This window comes from Rutilus rutilus, assembly GCF_951802725.1.
Source record: "Rutilus rutilus genome assembly, chromosome: 1".
NCBI classification, from domain to species: Eukaryota; Metazoa; Chordata; class Actinopteri; order Cypriniformes; family Leuciscidae; genus Rutilus; species Rutilus rutilus.
The window spans coordinates 69566739-69582915 of NC_140209.1; the positions used below are offsets into that span (position 1 = coordinate 69566739).

At 39.6% G+C, this 16177-nt stretch overlaps 1 protein-coding gene across 1 annotated transcript in view; it reads left to right on the forward strand.

Annotated features, from left to right (window-relative positions):
* The window catches only part of LOC311295275 (NACHT, LRR and PYD domains-containing protein 3-like), a 55070-nt gene that overhangs the window by 13214 nt on the left and 25679 nt on the right, over positions 1-16177 (forward strand). The window contains exons 4-5 of the mRNA XM_084416572.1: positions 3268-3438; positions 9166-9339. Coding sequence (XP_084272698.1) covers positions 3268-3438; positions 9166-9339 — 345 coding nt within the window. The remainder of the gene's footprint in view (positions 1-3267; positions 3439-9165; positions 9340-16177) is intronic.

The following is a 16177-nucleotide window of genomic DNA, read 5'->3' on the forward strand; positions in this document are numbered from 1 at the left end:
TTTACATGACTTTTCCATTGTTCATAATATGCTGGATAAGGATAAAGCATTTTTAGAAAAATATATTAATTTTCTTGGTCTAGAAATCACACTTTTAAAATTAGGCTACCTCATATATCTAGTTGCAGTGAGGATGTATTAAAATAAGAAATATCTTGACTTAGGTCATTTCAATCCCAGCACTGTACATTTTAATGTCTTTCTTATCTAACACACATATTAGAGGTCTTGGAGTCTTTACTAACGAGCTGATGAGTTGAATTTGAAAATGTGCAGTGCTGTGGGTACTCCAGGACCAGGATCGAGCAGAAACGGTCTCTGAGCCTACTAGTCCTTGCCTTAATGCTATGGTACTGTAACTGTGATAAGAGAGTTAACAATTTATCCTGGGTATTTATAAACCGATGTTTCATGCTGTACGTTCCTAAACCCTGGATTAATGTTCTTATTTGCATATTTGTGTTATTATTGTCATTGATTGGACGAACGCCACGTGTTTACATCAAGGCTCTTGCATTGCCCGTCCTCATATTGCCGAATGCTATAAAGTTTTTTTATATGGTTTTTTTGGACTGTAAAGGAAAGAATGAAAAGGTATCTTCTTCACTCCAATTCGCCTTTGGTTAAGCCACACCCTAGAATGTAGATTGACCAATCACAGCGCAGCCAAGAACGAGCTCCCACAGAGGTCCGACACTTTTTCACAGCGCTCCATTGACTTTAACACAGGCGTCTCATATTTTTGGTCTCGGCAGGCTATTACCGTCATAGTTTTATCAAAAATATGGTTAAACGTTGTGCCTGGGGCATTTGTAACACAGATACGCGTTTCCCAGAGAGGTTGGAGGGGGGGTGTTCGTTTTTTTTCCCTTCCCAAAACCGAAGTCAAATCCTGACAAGTGTCGTCTTTGGATTAAACTTTGTGGACGTCCTCACAGTCAGCTAAACCCCTCATGGATCAACAAGCACACTTTTGTGGTAAATTTAGCTTTTAACCTTACTGTGAAGTTATACTAGTTAGACAGTTTTATGCTGTTTTAGGTTATGATTTCGGTTCTCTACCATAATTAATGAAGAATCAAGGTGCTAGCAAGCGCTTAGCGATGGTTTAGTTATCACGTAAATCAGAATTGTATGTTTTGACTAGCGGCTGGATGTTAGCTAACTTTGTTATTCAAGATACAAACACCTAACGTTAATGTTACAGACACGCTATTGTGGTAGTTTTGAAGGTGACTAACATTACCACCACCGTGTTGCCCAGATGAAGTTGTTGGACGTAGCAACAGTAACTAAGGGGGGCGGGGCTTAGCCAAAGGTGAATTGGTGAGTTTTCTGTTGCCATTTGAAAACGCTGAAACAACTGTTTATACAATTTCTGTGACTGTCCAACACGTGAACATGAGGCACTTGATTGGCTGTCCGTTGCTAAGCATCTAGGCTCTAGCCATAACACTCTAACACTGTATCGTTTCACACTGTGCAAGTTTTGCACTGCAATGTGGGATTAACAGCACAAAAGCGACTCTAATCCTGCTCTGGACCCCAGGGTTTCATTAAAGAAGTGGTGCTAATCCCACTTCTAACTTACAAATGTGAAACGTTCCTTTACCCAGGGTTAAAAGCAAGGTTTAGAACCACTATAATCAGAGGTTAATTGCAGCATTAAAACAATGTGTATTGTGAAAATTGGAATACAAATAAAATTGAAAAATACATGACAGCGATTCGGTCTGATTCAAGGTCCCTTCCTGATCATGTTCCTTTCTCTCCCATCTTTGTGTCACAATATCAATTAGGGGTGTAACGGTACGTGTATTCGTACCGGACCGTTTCGGTACAGGGCTTTCGGTTCGGTGCACGTGTGTACCGAATGACCGAATGCAATATTTTGTTTGCGGAACATAGGTACATTTTCGTGTTTCCACACGAACATATTAAGTGGCGGAAGTGTCCGCGTTCAGCGCAAATCCCGCCCTGCAGCTGATTCTAAAGTTTTACCCGTCGTCACTGTCATATCTATGGTCACTGTAACCTAAACCAATGAAATCGACTGCAGGGCGAAAAAAAGCTTTTCCACTCCGTGTGCGCCGCCGCACTCTCCGTTCTGCGTGTGTGTGTGTGTGTGTGTGTGTGTGTGTGTGTGTGTGTGTCTGCGCTCTCTGCTCAATGTTCAATGTTCGACTCCGTGTTTGCGCTGCGCGTTCTGCTCTGTCGTTAACGGCCCAAACACTCCAATCATGTACCGATCACGCACTGGAAAAGCAAAGTCCGCTCAAATAACGTGAAATTTCTCAGTAGTAGACTTCTGTTTGCTGAGCTGGTATAGTCATGCTGGCAACAATGGTACACTTAGGCTCTGATCACATGCTCTGGTAATAATAGCTTTGTAGGACTATATTTTATTTTGATAATTAGAAAAATATATATATATAAAAAAAAAAATCTTAAATTGATTATGTTGATTGATTACTGAAAAATAATAATACATTGATATATTTATGTTTAATATTATTTTAATATAGGGCTATTTTCTGTTCCTTTTTTTCCCCGGTGTTTCATTTAATTAGGTGATTCTAAGTTTAATTATTGATGATTACAAGCTTGGAGGAATTGCAATTAATTACAGCAAATTGTGCAATTAATTAGTTCATTTTTTTAATCGATTCCCAGCCTTCATTTTTAAATATGAGCAGGCCTACAAGCTGGGATTGGTAATGCTGCACTGTAATCATAGTTATTTAATTAAATGTATTATGTGATATTGGTTTGAGACTGAGAGTATTTTATTTAGTGGAGAACTTTGCAGCAGTATTTTATTTCTTATTCTTTTTTTAATTTTATATATATTTTATTAAAAAGTGTTCAAAAAAGTGTAAACAAATTGTTAAAAAAAGTTTATAGTAATAAACAACCTGCAGTTTAATGTTTGCATTTCTTTCCCTTACTGTACCGAAAATAAACCAAACCGTGACTTTAAAACCGAGGTACGTACCGAACCTTGATTTTTTGCGTACCGTTACACCCCTACTATCAATCAATAAGGCAAAAAGTCCAACAAAAATAAAAATTCAACTATTCAACTAACAAGACTATTTTTTCCACTATAAAGGATTGTATAAACAAGGAAATAAAACATTATACACATACAATCAATGTGATCAATGTGACAATCAGTGATCTTTTATGTTGAACTTGGTTAACCAAGAAAGTCGTGCGATCTGTTGGGGACACCAGCATTAATCAGAGTCCTCTATTTTTTTTCAGATTAACAGACTGTAATCTCAGTGATCAGCACTGTGAAGTTGTGTCTTCAGTTCTACAATCATCAAACTCCCTGAGAGAGCTGGACCTGAGTAACAATGGCCTGCAGGATTCAGGAGTGAGGCTGCTCTCTATTGGACTTAAGAGTCCAAACTGTCAACTCAACAAATTGAGGTATTTAAGGGGATTTCAACAGGTTTGTGCAAAATAATAGTAAGCTGTCATATATGTATATATATATGTCATTGTGTTATATTCTAATATTCTATGCAACTCACTTAAAAGGATAGTTCACCCAAAAATTAAGTGATCATTTACTCACCCTGCTGCTGTTCTAATGCCGTGTGCCCTTCTTTTTTTTTTTGGACTATAGAAGGATAATTAAAAAAAATAATTCCAGCTCACACCCATTCACATAATGGGAGTGAATAGCGAACAGCATCAAGCTAAGAAAAGAGGCAAAAGTATCAATGGTCACATGAAACACGTGTCATATATTCCAAGTGTTCTGGGGGGCATTTGACAGTATTTGTTGAAAAACAAACCACAATGTAATTTTTTACTTAACAAAAGTGTGACTACATTCATGAGACTCGATAAGTGCTGCCTAATTGGGTTGTTCACAGGTGTTCACCCCGACTCACAGAATCAAGTGAAAAATCAAGATGCATAATTACACAAATACACAAAAAAATACATAATTGGGGTTGGAACGATGGTGATGATAAGCTTGTTTCTTCTATCTTTTTGCTGCACGTTGACGCTGGACGTGTGTTTGGTTCCACACTGTCTTGCTCTGTCAGAGCCAGTCATTAATGGCCAGTAACTCAGAGGGTTCCCTTGACCAGGGAAATAGAGGTGTTTGAAATCCCAGGACACATTGGAAAGGGGTAATGCCAGTGGAGGGTTTCTGAAGGGAATTTTGAGCATATTCAGCCCAGCGTAAGAAGCTGCTCCAGTCCGACCGATTCTGTTGACAGTATAATCTAAGAAACCTTGTGAGTTCTGGGTTTAGGTTTTCGCTTTGACGTTTGATTGTGAGTGACATCCTGAGGTGAGGCTTATATTTAAATTGAATTGGTGGAAGGCCGTCCAGACCCGAGATGTGAACTGGGAACCCCGGTCTGAGACAATATCTTCAGGTAGTACATGATAGTGAAACATGTAGTGGATGAAATGTTCTACTGTTTCGAAAGCTGTTGGGAGCTTACGTAGATGTGTTAATTGACATGCCTTAGAAAAACATTCATGACTGTAGTATATTGGTGTTACCCTGGGAGGCCAGGAGATCAGTGACAAAATCCATAGCAATGTGTGACCAAGGTTGTTGAAGAATGGATTGTGGCTGTAGAAAGGGGATGTCTAGAAGACTTTGCTGTGTGCAAGTATGACTGTAGAAGAGAAGGTCAGCAGCGCCATCTGCTGGATACCAGTATTATACATCCAACAAATATACAGAACAAGCCGACATAGTGATCATGCTCCAATCACGCAACAGACAGCCAATCAAATCGCAGCTTTGGTCAGGTGACCATGCGCAGAACTTTTTAGTTTAGTTTTTGCTCTATCATAGACAGATGGTTTGTGTGTTGTTTTTCCTAATTCCTGCCAGAGTTGTGTTTGATGTTTGTGTTTGTCCTGCCAGAGTTTGTCAATGACTAAAAGCAAGCGTTTATTAATCTTGTTTATATTGCAGTTGCTGCTGATTACAATTAGTCGCTGAGTTGTTAGATGTAAGATAAATGGATGCGATGAAGACCCGCGGCTCTGCACAAGCGAATGTTCATGTAAACATAAGCGTTTTAAACCAAATATGTATATTCGGTATCATCTTATGTGGACATGTTCAGAATCAGAAAGAGCTTTATTGCCAAGTGTGCTTGCATACACAATGATTTTTTCTTTGTACTGAAGCTTCCAGTGCACATATACAAATACAACAAGAAACATAGTAATACAAATTCTAGGAATAAAAATATAAATGAAAAAAGTATAAGGCCACAGTTGGGTTTAGTCAGAATAAACATTTACAGATTATGAACATATTTACAGTATTTTGATTAGTATGAATATTCCTTGGGAGGTATGTTAACTGTTCAGAAGGGAAATGGCCTGTGGGAAGAAACTGTTCCTGTGCCTAGATGTTCTTGTGTTCTCGTTCCTTTGTGGACAGATGTGTTCATCCTATCTGCATGGGTTCAGTGTCATCCATAGGGAAGTTTGCTTGGTTAAGTGGATTAGAGAATCTGTTTGGTTTCTGAGAGTAAATGAGATTTTCAATATGGATCTCTAAATTGATGAATTGGTCAATTTTGGTGAAAAAGCTCAGAAATGTTACCCATGGCAAAACAAGACTTCACACTTTGCTTAGCGTGCTCAGTGCTTAAATAGCCTAGTCCATAAAATAGAGAACAAATGTTTGTGCAATCAGTCCAGGTATGCGAGTTCTGAGATTTGTAGTCCAAGTGCTAATACTCCGATGAGGGAGACCACTGGTGGCAGACGGGAGGATTTTCAGAGGTAGCGTTCATGACAAACTAGTAGTACAATGATCAGTTCAGGTGCAGAGATGCACAGATACAGAGATGATCAGTTCAGGTGCGCTCCATGTTTCTGCTTAAGGCGAGACACTACAGGTGAATAGGGTAAAATTGTTAACTTGCAGATATCACCATCAAACTTTACCAGTTGATTACTCACATGAATAGGAGAAAAAATTGCATTGCAAGTTTTTTGTAATTTTATTTTTAAATATGCTAATGAGGCTATATCTAATTAAATATGCACTAATTTGCATATATTTTGAAGTGACAAATCTGACCATTGAATAAAACAAGGTTCAAAATTATTTTTGCATTTTGTTGATATATTCAATGAAAAGACTTGTTCAGAGGGGATTATGAATATCCCCTTTTGTTATCCTGTAAATCAGAAAATACTGCCAATAGCCTTAATTTTTATTTCCGCCCTATTTTTAGGCATAAAGTGTCATTTAAATCAGGCCAAGAATGATATATCAACAAATCCCTCTGAACAAACCTTCACAATATAGTTAGGAATACGACTGTAAAGTTTGGTGTATGTAGGTGCTACAGAAGCAGAAAATCGTCACTAGGAGTGCAAGAAAAAACTCATTTTGAGAAAACGGCCTTTAAAGATTTTTATGGCAAAATTCCACTAATTTCTATTGAAAGCCATGAATTACAGACAAAATATGCTTTAGGTCCAAGTAAAATCCATCTATTACACTGTTTAACATCCAAAACTCATTATTGCTTCATCCATCACTGATCATAACATCCAAAACAACACAACACACAGGTAGAATGGGAAAACTAAATACCGGTATATCACAGTCCCTCAGGCAGATACATATTTAGCTTTCAGTGGAGCTGCTGTACCCTCTCCTAGGAGAACTTCCAGCTTCTTTTCTGGTGCTAACTTTGGGAAGTTTTATTCTTTTGGCTATTTGTCCAAGGTGTAAATCACTTAGTGAAGATACTTTTTCCCAGTGGAGGAGGAAGTGCATCTCTGTCTGACCCAGTTGGTGGTCACTGAGCCTGTATTTAGTCAGGGTCTGTCTCTTCTTCTCTGACAGTGTGCAGATACTCTGTCAAATAACAATTTAGTCTACTTTGTTTGCTTTCTCCAATGTTCTAAATATTGATATTTGAATGATTCATAATTAGTTTTGTTCTGTTGAGTTGTTTTGAACCAGTGCTGAAGGCCCTGGTTGGTTCACCATCAGCTGACTGAGGGGACTGTTTTCAGGATTTGGCTTGTGGGTTTTAAGTGCTTTGAAATGTAATGTGTCTTTTTGACTTACATTTAGATGTGTTCAAAATGTTACAGCTTGTTTGTAACGCATCGACGCACTATGGTTACTCATTGAGCGGCTCGCGAGCCTCGTGCGGCCCGCCAAGCTTTAATTTGTTGCTCGCATGGCTGTAAAAAATACGGCGATATCATGCAGCCACTCACTACAGATATTTCTTAAAAACATAAAAAATAAGTAGGGCTATAATAACATAACCCATTATAAACTCAAAGTGTCAGCTATATTACAAATAATTTCGATCGGATTGAAAGAGGTGGTTTATCGAGAGAACATGTAAACACTTCGATTGAGAACCGAAACTGAAAGGAGGACGTATGGCTCTCCTACTGACTTGTCCATATCAGTGCGGCTCTCATGAAAACAAATGTGAAGACCCATATGGCATTTCATCATCTTTTGTCTTTGTTGGTAATCCCTTGTGTCTTCTAGCTAATGACAACTGATTTCGACTTCTCTGAGAGAATTTTACACGCATATCTTTCGACATTTTGAACTACCGCGGAAATGTCAAAGCGCGTCACGTGACGATTCTGGACGAATCACGTTGTCAGAAATTGGCATCAGCCAATGAGATTGCGCATTTCGAGTTAAACCACCTGTTTTACTTTCATGATTGGTTGCTGATATACAGGAAATGACCATATTTGGATCCGACAGCATTGTACAAAAGAGAGAGAGCTTTCCAACGGTATACGAGATGAAGGGGTACAGAGAGCGATTGCGGAGCAGCGGGATGATTTAGAACGCCAACTTTTGATGAATTTAGGCGAAATCTGCACACTCAAACAGACAAAGTGTAGTAAAATAAAGACCTAAATGTGTATTTTGGACTTTTTTTCAGCACAAGTCTGAAAGAATACATGTTATTGAAGACAAATAGCCCAAAATCTCAAAATTGACCAGTGAAAAAAAAACGATGTTTTTGCCTGCCGTGTCTCGCCTTAAACAGATATGCGGCTATAGAGATCTGTCATATGCATTAAAGAGTGTCAAAATGTTTCATTTGAAAGTTAAGTTTCTTATCAAAATAACAAAGCTCATAGCGATTATTTGATAGGAGTAAGTAACAGGCTATTTATTATGTTTGTAAAATGATTACCTTCATCTGGGCGTGGATGGTGATGATCCCTCAGGTGCTGTACATATTAGATGTGTTCTCCGCTTTTGCTGACACTTTTCATCTAAATGTTTTGCATATTGCATACCTGTCTTCAACTACTCCTGAATCATGTTTAGATAGCCAGAATTCCACAATAGCTTATTAAAATAGCTGCTTCGGCAAGTACAAGAGATTGCATTGTTCCACCATGTTTTAAATTTGAGAGTTTCACATGTGCTGAAAGTTGATTTGCACGCACCCTGCCTTACCTAGACAATCACCTAGTAAACTCAGCTACTATAGTAACAACCTCACAGAGTATCCAGACAGAGGGCACGCCACACACAAGTTTGAAAGACTAATTATTTATTTATTTATTTTAAATAAAATTCTTATTGTTTAATAACGTGACCATTGTAATCACGGTCAATTTTGAAATTGGGTAATCTCAACATCACTAATTGTAATCAATCAGAGGTCCTTGTAAAGATAATCGATGGGTTGAAGAGCCGTGTTGTTTATTGTAGTGTATATTCTCTAACGGTACGTTCACACGGGGCGTGAGCGTCAACGCTTCCCATTGACTTTGAATGGGTGACGTCAAGCGTTGCCGAAAAGAATTGTGGATCCGTCGGCGGCGCTTCACTGGCGTTGCTCGCGGCAGAAGTTGAGAATTTTTCAACTTCTGCCGCGAGCAACGCCAGTGAAGCGCCGCAGACGGAAGCGTCAGCCAATAGGATCGCTCTATGCAAATACAGTAGCCAGGCGGCAGCCAATCACGTTCATCCTGTTCAAGAGCAGCAAACTGAGGATACATTTTAAATTTCATTGGCTGACGCTGCTATGACCATGGCGTCAGTGCCAAACTTCAGCCACGCCTTCCGTCAAGCGTTGACGCTGACGCCCCGTGTGAACGTACCGTAAAAATGAAGCACACTGACATGAACACTTACTGTTGTTGTAGATTATCTCAGTGTTTGGTGACAGAAGAAGGTTGTGCTGCTCTGGCTTCAGCTCTGAGTTCAAACCCTTCACACCTGAGAGAGCTGGACCTGAGCTACAATCACCCAGGAGAATCAGGAGTGAAGCTGCTCTCTGATACAATGAACCATCCAGACTGCACACTGGACAAACTCAAGTAAGTGGACCAGTAAGAATCATCCTGGCTGGTGTGCATGTGAGAGAGACTGAGAGTTTGTAATAGTTTTTGAACACTGAAGGGGTCCCAGTGTGTTACAAAGTGACACCAAGCAGTCCTGACAAAGCGTTCAGACGAGTTGTTAGTGAGAATGTGTTGAGAAAATAATGTATAGACTCTGATACTATAGAAGCTGTAGAAACCTCACAAAGACATAGTACTAGAACTTCCTCCTTCATTTCCCAACTCTCTTTAAGAGACCCCCATCTTACACCGATCACCCAAACAGATAACCTTCTCGAACATGTCTGTGAACCAACGCGCGTCACGTTACCTATCAGCGTCGCGCCAGCCACAACTTAGCGTCACACCTGCCTCAAGATCTCTCACTGTTTAAATCTACCAGACACTCCGATTGGTGCACATGTGCAAAGAGACAGTAAAATACTGCTCCATCTTATCTTATATTTTATTCGCTCTTTTTGTCCATAATGGAGCGTGTCACGTCACCTTAGTGTCGCGCCTGCCTCAAAATCTCTCACTTTTACTGCCTGATACTTTACTGAAGGGAAAAGCAGACGAAGATTCCTCACTACATCAGTTTGTTTGTTTTATAGCCTAGACCTATCTATTTGAATTTATTTTATTTACTTTTTTTTTGTTGCAAATTGTTGTTATGGTAGATCATAATTATTAGGCTACTTGTGATCGATATTCTGATAAAGGTCTATGTAGAAATTGTGTCAACCAAGTTATTAATGTCTTATAGCTCCCATCTTTCGCATTAGATGTTTGTGCGAAAAACTGGCAAAATAACAACGAAGTGCAAAACGTTGCCGTGTCCTCTCTTTTATTTTAACATTTTAGATTAATCATTAAAATGCTGTCAATTTCACGCTCTAAATTCAGTAAATGAGTCCATTTGTGTTGGATTTGCCGTACCGGTGTTGATTTGTTAACGGCCACTGGTAGAGTCACCGATTGGTAAAAACCCATGCACTAATTTCTATTTATTTGAATTATTAAAGGAGTCATAACCTAGTCTTAATTTGGATACCTACTGCTGTATTATAGTCTTTCATGCCCTTCTAAAAAATAAAAGTGAAAAAAAAATAAAAACAGAGCTCCTAAAACCTTTATTTCTGAAGGCATTATTATCTCGCGAGATCTGATGCGATGTTTTGGCTGTCGTGTACGGTCATTTTAATAATGCAAATGAGGGGCGCGTTGATTGGTGGCAGGAAGGAGGGGGGTTGACACCGCAGGTAACTTCATCAGCATCATTACAAACTGACATCATGGCGCAAGTTGTCAATGAACCCGACCTGGCCGCGACCTACGGAATTCAACCGTATATGTTTGAGCCAGACTCTGAACCAGAGCTGGAAAGGGAAGATGTGGAGTCGATGGAAGGACGTCTACATCAAGATGTCTCTGAATGGTAAAGACAATCATTTTGACTAACGAGCTAAAACATTTGTTGCTAATTTCTCCCAAATAGGTTTACCTTTGGCTAATAATGTTTTGGGGTATTGTTTTCATAATTGCATTTAGCAAACAGTTTTAGACACTGAGCATGGACTCCTGTACCGTCACTACTGTAGTGTAAAACAAAGTGGAAAGATATGGCTAGCATTTGTAGAGTCCATTCCCCGTGTTTACCTCGAAGCTAACGTTACATACAATAGCCGCATTAGTAGTTAGCTGCTGTTTGTTACACACAGTAGAGCAATAAAAACAGTCTTACCGTTTCAATTTCAGGCAAGTCCCGGATGGGTGGAATGGCACCTTTTTTCAAACGGAGCTTCGTGGCCAACTTCGCCTGATATTGGCCCAAATTTGTGAATGATTCCGGCGTAAAATGTTTAGCGCAGACACCGAACAATAAGCCAATTGAAAGTGTTGCTGGGACAGCGTCATTAAAAATGAATTTTATCCACTGGTCCCTGATAGTTTGCTCCGTTTTTGGTATAGAAAACACATTTGCATGTTGTTTCTGGCAGTTTCAACCACTGAGCAACTCAGTGACCATCTTTCGCGACTGAACTGAATATGAGGGGGAGAGGGGAAGGGCGGGCTTCCTGCTGCGGTGTCCATACATGGTATATCCTGCCCCATCTTGACGTCAAGACGGGGCTGAAATCAAAATCTCGTTTTTTAGTGCGCGTGCACGTGGGCTATTTTACAAACCCCGAGGTAAACAAATGCTTCACTTTTAAATATCGGCTTCCCGGCCAGTGTATAATCATTATCAGGGGTGCAAACAGCGCGCTTTTCGGCGCCTCCCGCTTTTTTCACGTCAGTTTGGGTGACTTGTGTGAATCGTGCAGATCCGAAGAGTTTTTTTTTAAGGGGGGAGGGGGGGGGGGGGGGAGGGGGGTCTGATTATAATTTAACCAACAGTAATTCTGGATTGCGTCCACCAACAAGTAAATAGGAAATAAGCGAATCAGAACACTGCGCGCCAAACCAGCAGTATGTGCGCAAGCGTGAACCACTAGTGTTTCTGTCTCACTCTGGATCTGCCACTGCATCACATTTCTCTCTGCGTGGCGTGTCCGTTATGTCGGCTCTCATGTTAACTGGTTAGAGCTTGTGTTAGAGCACAATGCCTGCGTGACACACACACTTCTCGAGCCGCGCCGAAACCGCGTGCTAGAAATAGAACCGCAACCGACGCCTATTTTTCACGCGACACGCAAGAGTGTTGGAAGTTTTCAGACAAAATAGAAGGCGCAAATACATATTAATGAATTACATTTTGATGCTTGAAAGTCTCTCGGTTTTGACAAATGCATATATAATTGTAATTTAAAAAATAGGCCTAATTATCTATTTTCAAATATTGCCCCTGTCAGTAGGCCTACAGAACGAAATATTCTGTAGCCTATTTTGCCGTCAATACTGCCGACGTTGTCTTTGCTGTATCAGGCTATATATATTATGTTTAACATCCAAATGTAGATGGTCTGTCGGCGCACAGAGCCACTCAGTCGCAGACAGCACGTGAAGTTCGTGAACACCGAATTCCCTTTTCTTTCTTATCTATTTGTGTTTGAACAGACATGTGCACGAAAAAATAAGCCAGTGTCCGTCTCAACGAGTTTCCCCGTAAACGCAGTCAAAATAAAACGGATGCGTGTCATTACCGGTATTAGATACGTGCATTCGTCTTAAAGGGACAGCACCCAATATACCTGCAGCTGTTTGTGTCACCAAAGTTAATCAAACAACAAAAGAGAAAGAGCTTAATCACGTTTTGTCAAAAGATAAACTGTATTAATACTTAATACAGTTAATTTACCTGAAAAACATAAAGTACTGCTTTATTTCTCGTGTATTTGTGTTTTATTGTATTTATATTTGTATTTTGTTTATTAGTTTCTATGCAGATGCACTAGGCCTACCCTACACAATTACCCCAATCATCCTAGAATTATTAATTCTTTACAAAAAGAGCTATTCAAATCATCAGGTGAAATTGTTTTCATGAAGTAGCAGTAAAGCAAGAAGAAGAAGTGCAAGATAGTTTTTCTAAATTTCATTTGACTCTATGTGCCTATAGGGGTGGGTTGGGGATGGTGGCAATGTAGTATCTGGATATTTGCCGCGGGACGAGGGCTTCGATTACCTCTCTCTTTTTTGACCATACATGTGTTTGCACCCCTGCATTATGCAATCATAACATACATCGATTCTCGTGGAAAAGTGAAATTTGCAGGTTATGACTCCTTTAAAATAAAATTTTGTTCTTTGCCTGAACAAGTTTTTTTGTTTGTTTTGCAGTTCTCGCTGATGCAAATTCAAAGACCTCATCCTTAAATTGATATTCTGCAATATTCTGTAAATAAAATGAAATAAAATAGCCTATAAAACAAACAAATCGATGTAGTGAAGACTCTTCGTCTGCTTTTCGCTTCAGCGTGTCAATCGGAGTCAAAAAGAGCGAATAAAATGTAAGATAAGATGGCAAATAAGAGCAGTATTTTACTGTCTGTTTGCACATGTGCATCAATAGGAGTGTCTGGTTGATCTAAACTGTGAGAGATCTTGTGGCTGGCGCGACGCTTAGTAAGAGCCACTAGACGCGCTCAATTACGGGCATGAGTGGCAGGCGCATATAACGGTGACTGTAATGGTGACTGGTCGAGTGGCAGTCGCATATAACGGTGACGGGTTGAATGGCAGGCGCATATAACGGTGACTGGTCGAGTGGCAGGCGCATATAACAGTGACGAGTTGACTGACAGGTCGAGTGGCACCGATACCATTAAAATTTTACGGTTCCCGGTACCAATTTCGGTACCACAGCAAAATCTGTTGGAACTAATTTTCTATTTTATTTAACTATTTGAAAAAAATATGAAATTCAATTCAATTACTTTATTTATGACGGTAATCATAAGTAAGTAATACATAAGCATTAAAGGCTACATGCTGTTTAAACGTAAATATTGCTTATAAAAAAAAATCCCATGGAGACGTAGCTAAATCTACTGGACAGTAGCCTAATATAATTATTTCTGTCAATTTCTTCAAGTTAAACCGAACTTTTATTTTGACGGGTTGCCGCTTTGAGTTTCTGTGTGTGTGTGAGATATTACGATAGTTTTTTCTCAAATTAAACGGTAAAATGCTCATGAAGTGACTCTCAGAGTGGCTCTGGAGATGAATTTCATCATGTCATCATATCGTGAGGCAGCAGAGAGCGTCACTCGTGCTTCTGTGTGTGTATGTGTGTGTGTGTGTAAGGTAAATGAAACCGCGCGTCTGCACCATTCATTTACACAGAGACAAGCAGACCATGCAGGGTTAATATTTAAATAGTCTTTTTTCAGTTTAATATACACAGACACTATATCGTGGTATATATCAGCTACAGACAGTGCTCCAAGTAAAAAAGTTAGTCTGGAGCCGCGTTTAAATAAAAACACGGAAGCGACTTAAAGCAGCTCCTATTAGTGGGTACCGAATATACCCGGTACTACAGAAATGCTGGTATCGTCACATTTTCAGCACCGACTTGGTACCGAAGTACCGGTACTTTGACAACACTAGCGATAACACTGTAGAAGTTCTGAATGGCCGGTAACTTAAAGGAGAACTCTGGTCAATTTTAACATTGAGCTCATTTTTTTGTACATTTGGAGTGCTGTCAATACAGAGAACAACGACAAAAATCGGTGTTGCCTACACCGTGTTATCCTCTTTTTAAAATTTGCACCCTGTTGACTTCAATGGGGCATGTTTTAAACCTGCTTTTAGCCTCTTAACATCCTTGATGTGTCATTACAAGTGCATGGCAGTCAGATAAGACACTAGTTTTTACCATTACACATTTTTGAGTTGTAATCTTCTGTTCAAGACTAAATACAATGACTGACAATACAATTACAAAACAGGCTTTAAAAGTTGTATTTAGAAATGATCAAGTGGAACAACACATAGTTTTGTTACAGCATTAAAAAAAAGAAATAACTAGGTAAATAGTTTTAAAGCAGGACCATTAAGAGGGGGAAATCTGCAGAGGCGATGAGAGAAGATCTGCATTTTAGAGCCGGAGTGTGAAGATGAATTGTGTCCAGGTTCATACACTGAAGAGTGAAAAAAAAAAAAAAAGTACGAGACATCGTGATTCATTCATACAAGGAAAACCACAATGATAACACCAGAGGATGTTTGATCACACAACAGAGACTTAAAAGAGACCTTCCTCTTCTTAAAGGTCCCCTATTATGCCCCTTTTCACAAGACGTAAAATAAGTCTCTGATGTCCCCAGAGTGTGTATGTGAAGTTTTAGCTCAAAATACCCAACAGATCATTTTTTACAGTATGTTTAAATTGTCATTTTTTGGGGCTCAGAAAAACGGGCTGTTTTAGTGTGTGCCCTTTAAATGCAAATAAGCTGCTGCTGCACGGCCCAGGGGGCGGAGCTTCATGAGCTCGCGCACAGTCTCTCAGGACAATTTCATCTCACGGAATGATGATTATATCAGAAACACTCAGTAACGGTGTTCATTTCGACCCGGAGTCGGACAATAATGCCTACAAAGTCAGAGTGCTGTATAGAGATGGAACAGGTATAGTTTAGTAGTTTAATTACGGTTATAACGTATTTGTCATTTGCTTGTATGTATCCATTATTAATAGCCTACAAGTCTGCTGTTTCGGACCAGGTCCGAATGATGATCAAACATATACTGATGAGTTTAATAAAGTTTATTGTACATAACACAAAAGATGAAGCGTCAGTTTTACTCCAGAAAATCACCGTAAGAACTGAGTAAACACAGTAAGTTATAAGAAGTGCGCAAGTACATAAACGAATTTCGGTAGAGTTGAGGGAGCATTTTCTTTAAAAACAAAATAATTCCACCTCGTCTTCAGCGGCTGCCTTAGATTTCGGGAGTAAATAGAGAGAGCTATGTGGATTAATACATCCAGCCACACAACACCTACAACGCTTGGGAGACATTCTCGTCAGTGCAGCAATGGCGGATGTGTCCAACTCGCTGTGAACTCGATCAGGGCGGGTCTATATTGAAACGGCTGTGTCTGTCAACACTCGTGGGCGGGGCCTGTGCTTAGTGACGTCACTAAAACAGCATTCTGAAAACAGGTCGTTGGGAGACACTGCTGATGATTTATGGGGATTAATAAAAAAGGAGTGAGTGGATTTTTATCACTATTGGGTGGTTGTGTACACACACTGCCAACACACATTTATGTCCAAACAGCATGCAAAAGTGAATTTTGCATAATAGGGGACCTTTAAAGACCTCTGAGCAACAGGGCTGAAATCTCTTAAAGCCCACAGAGATTCAGAAAATCCATAAG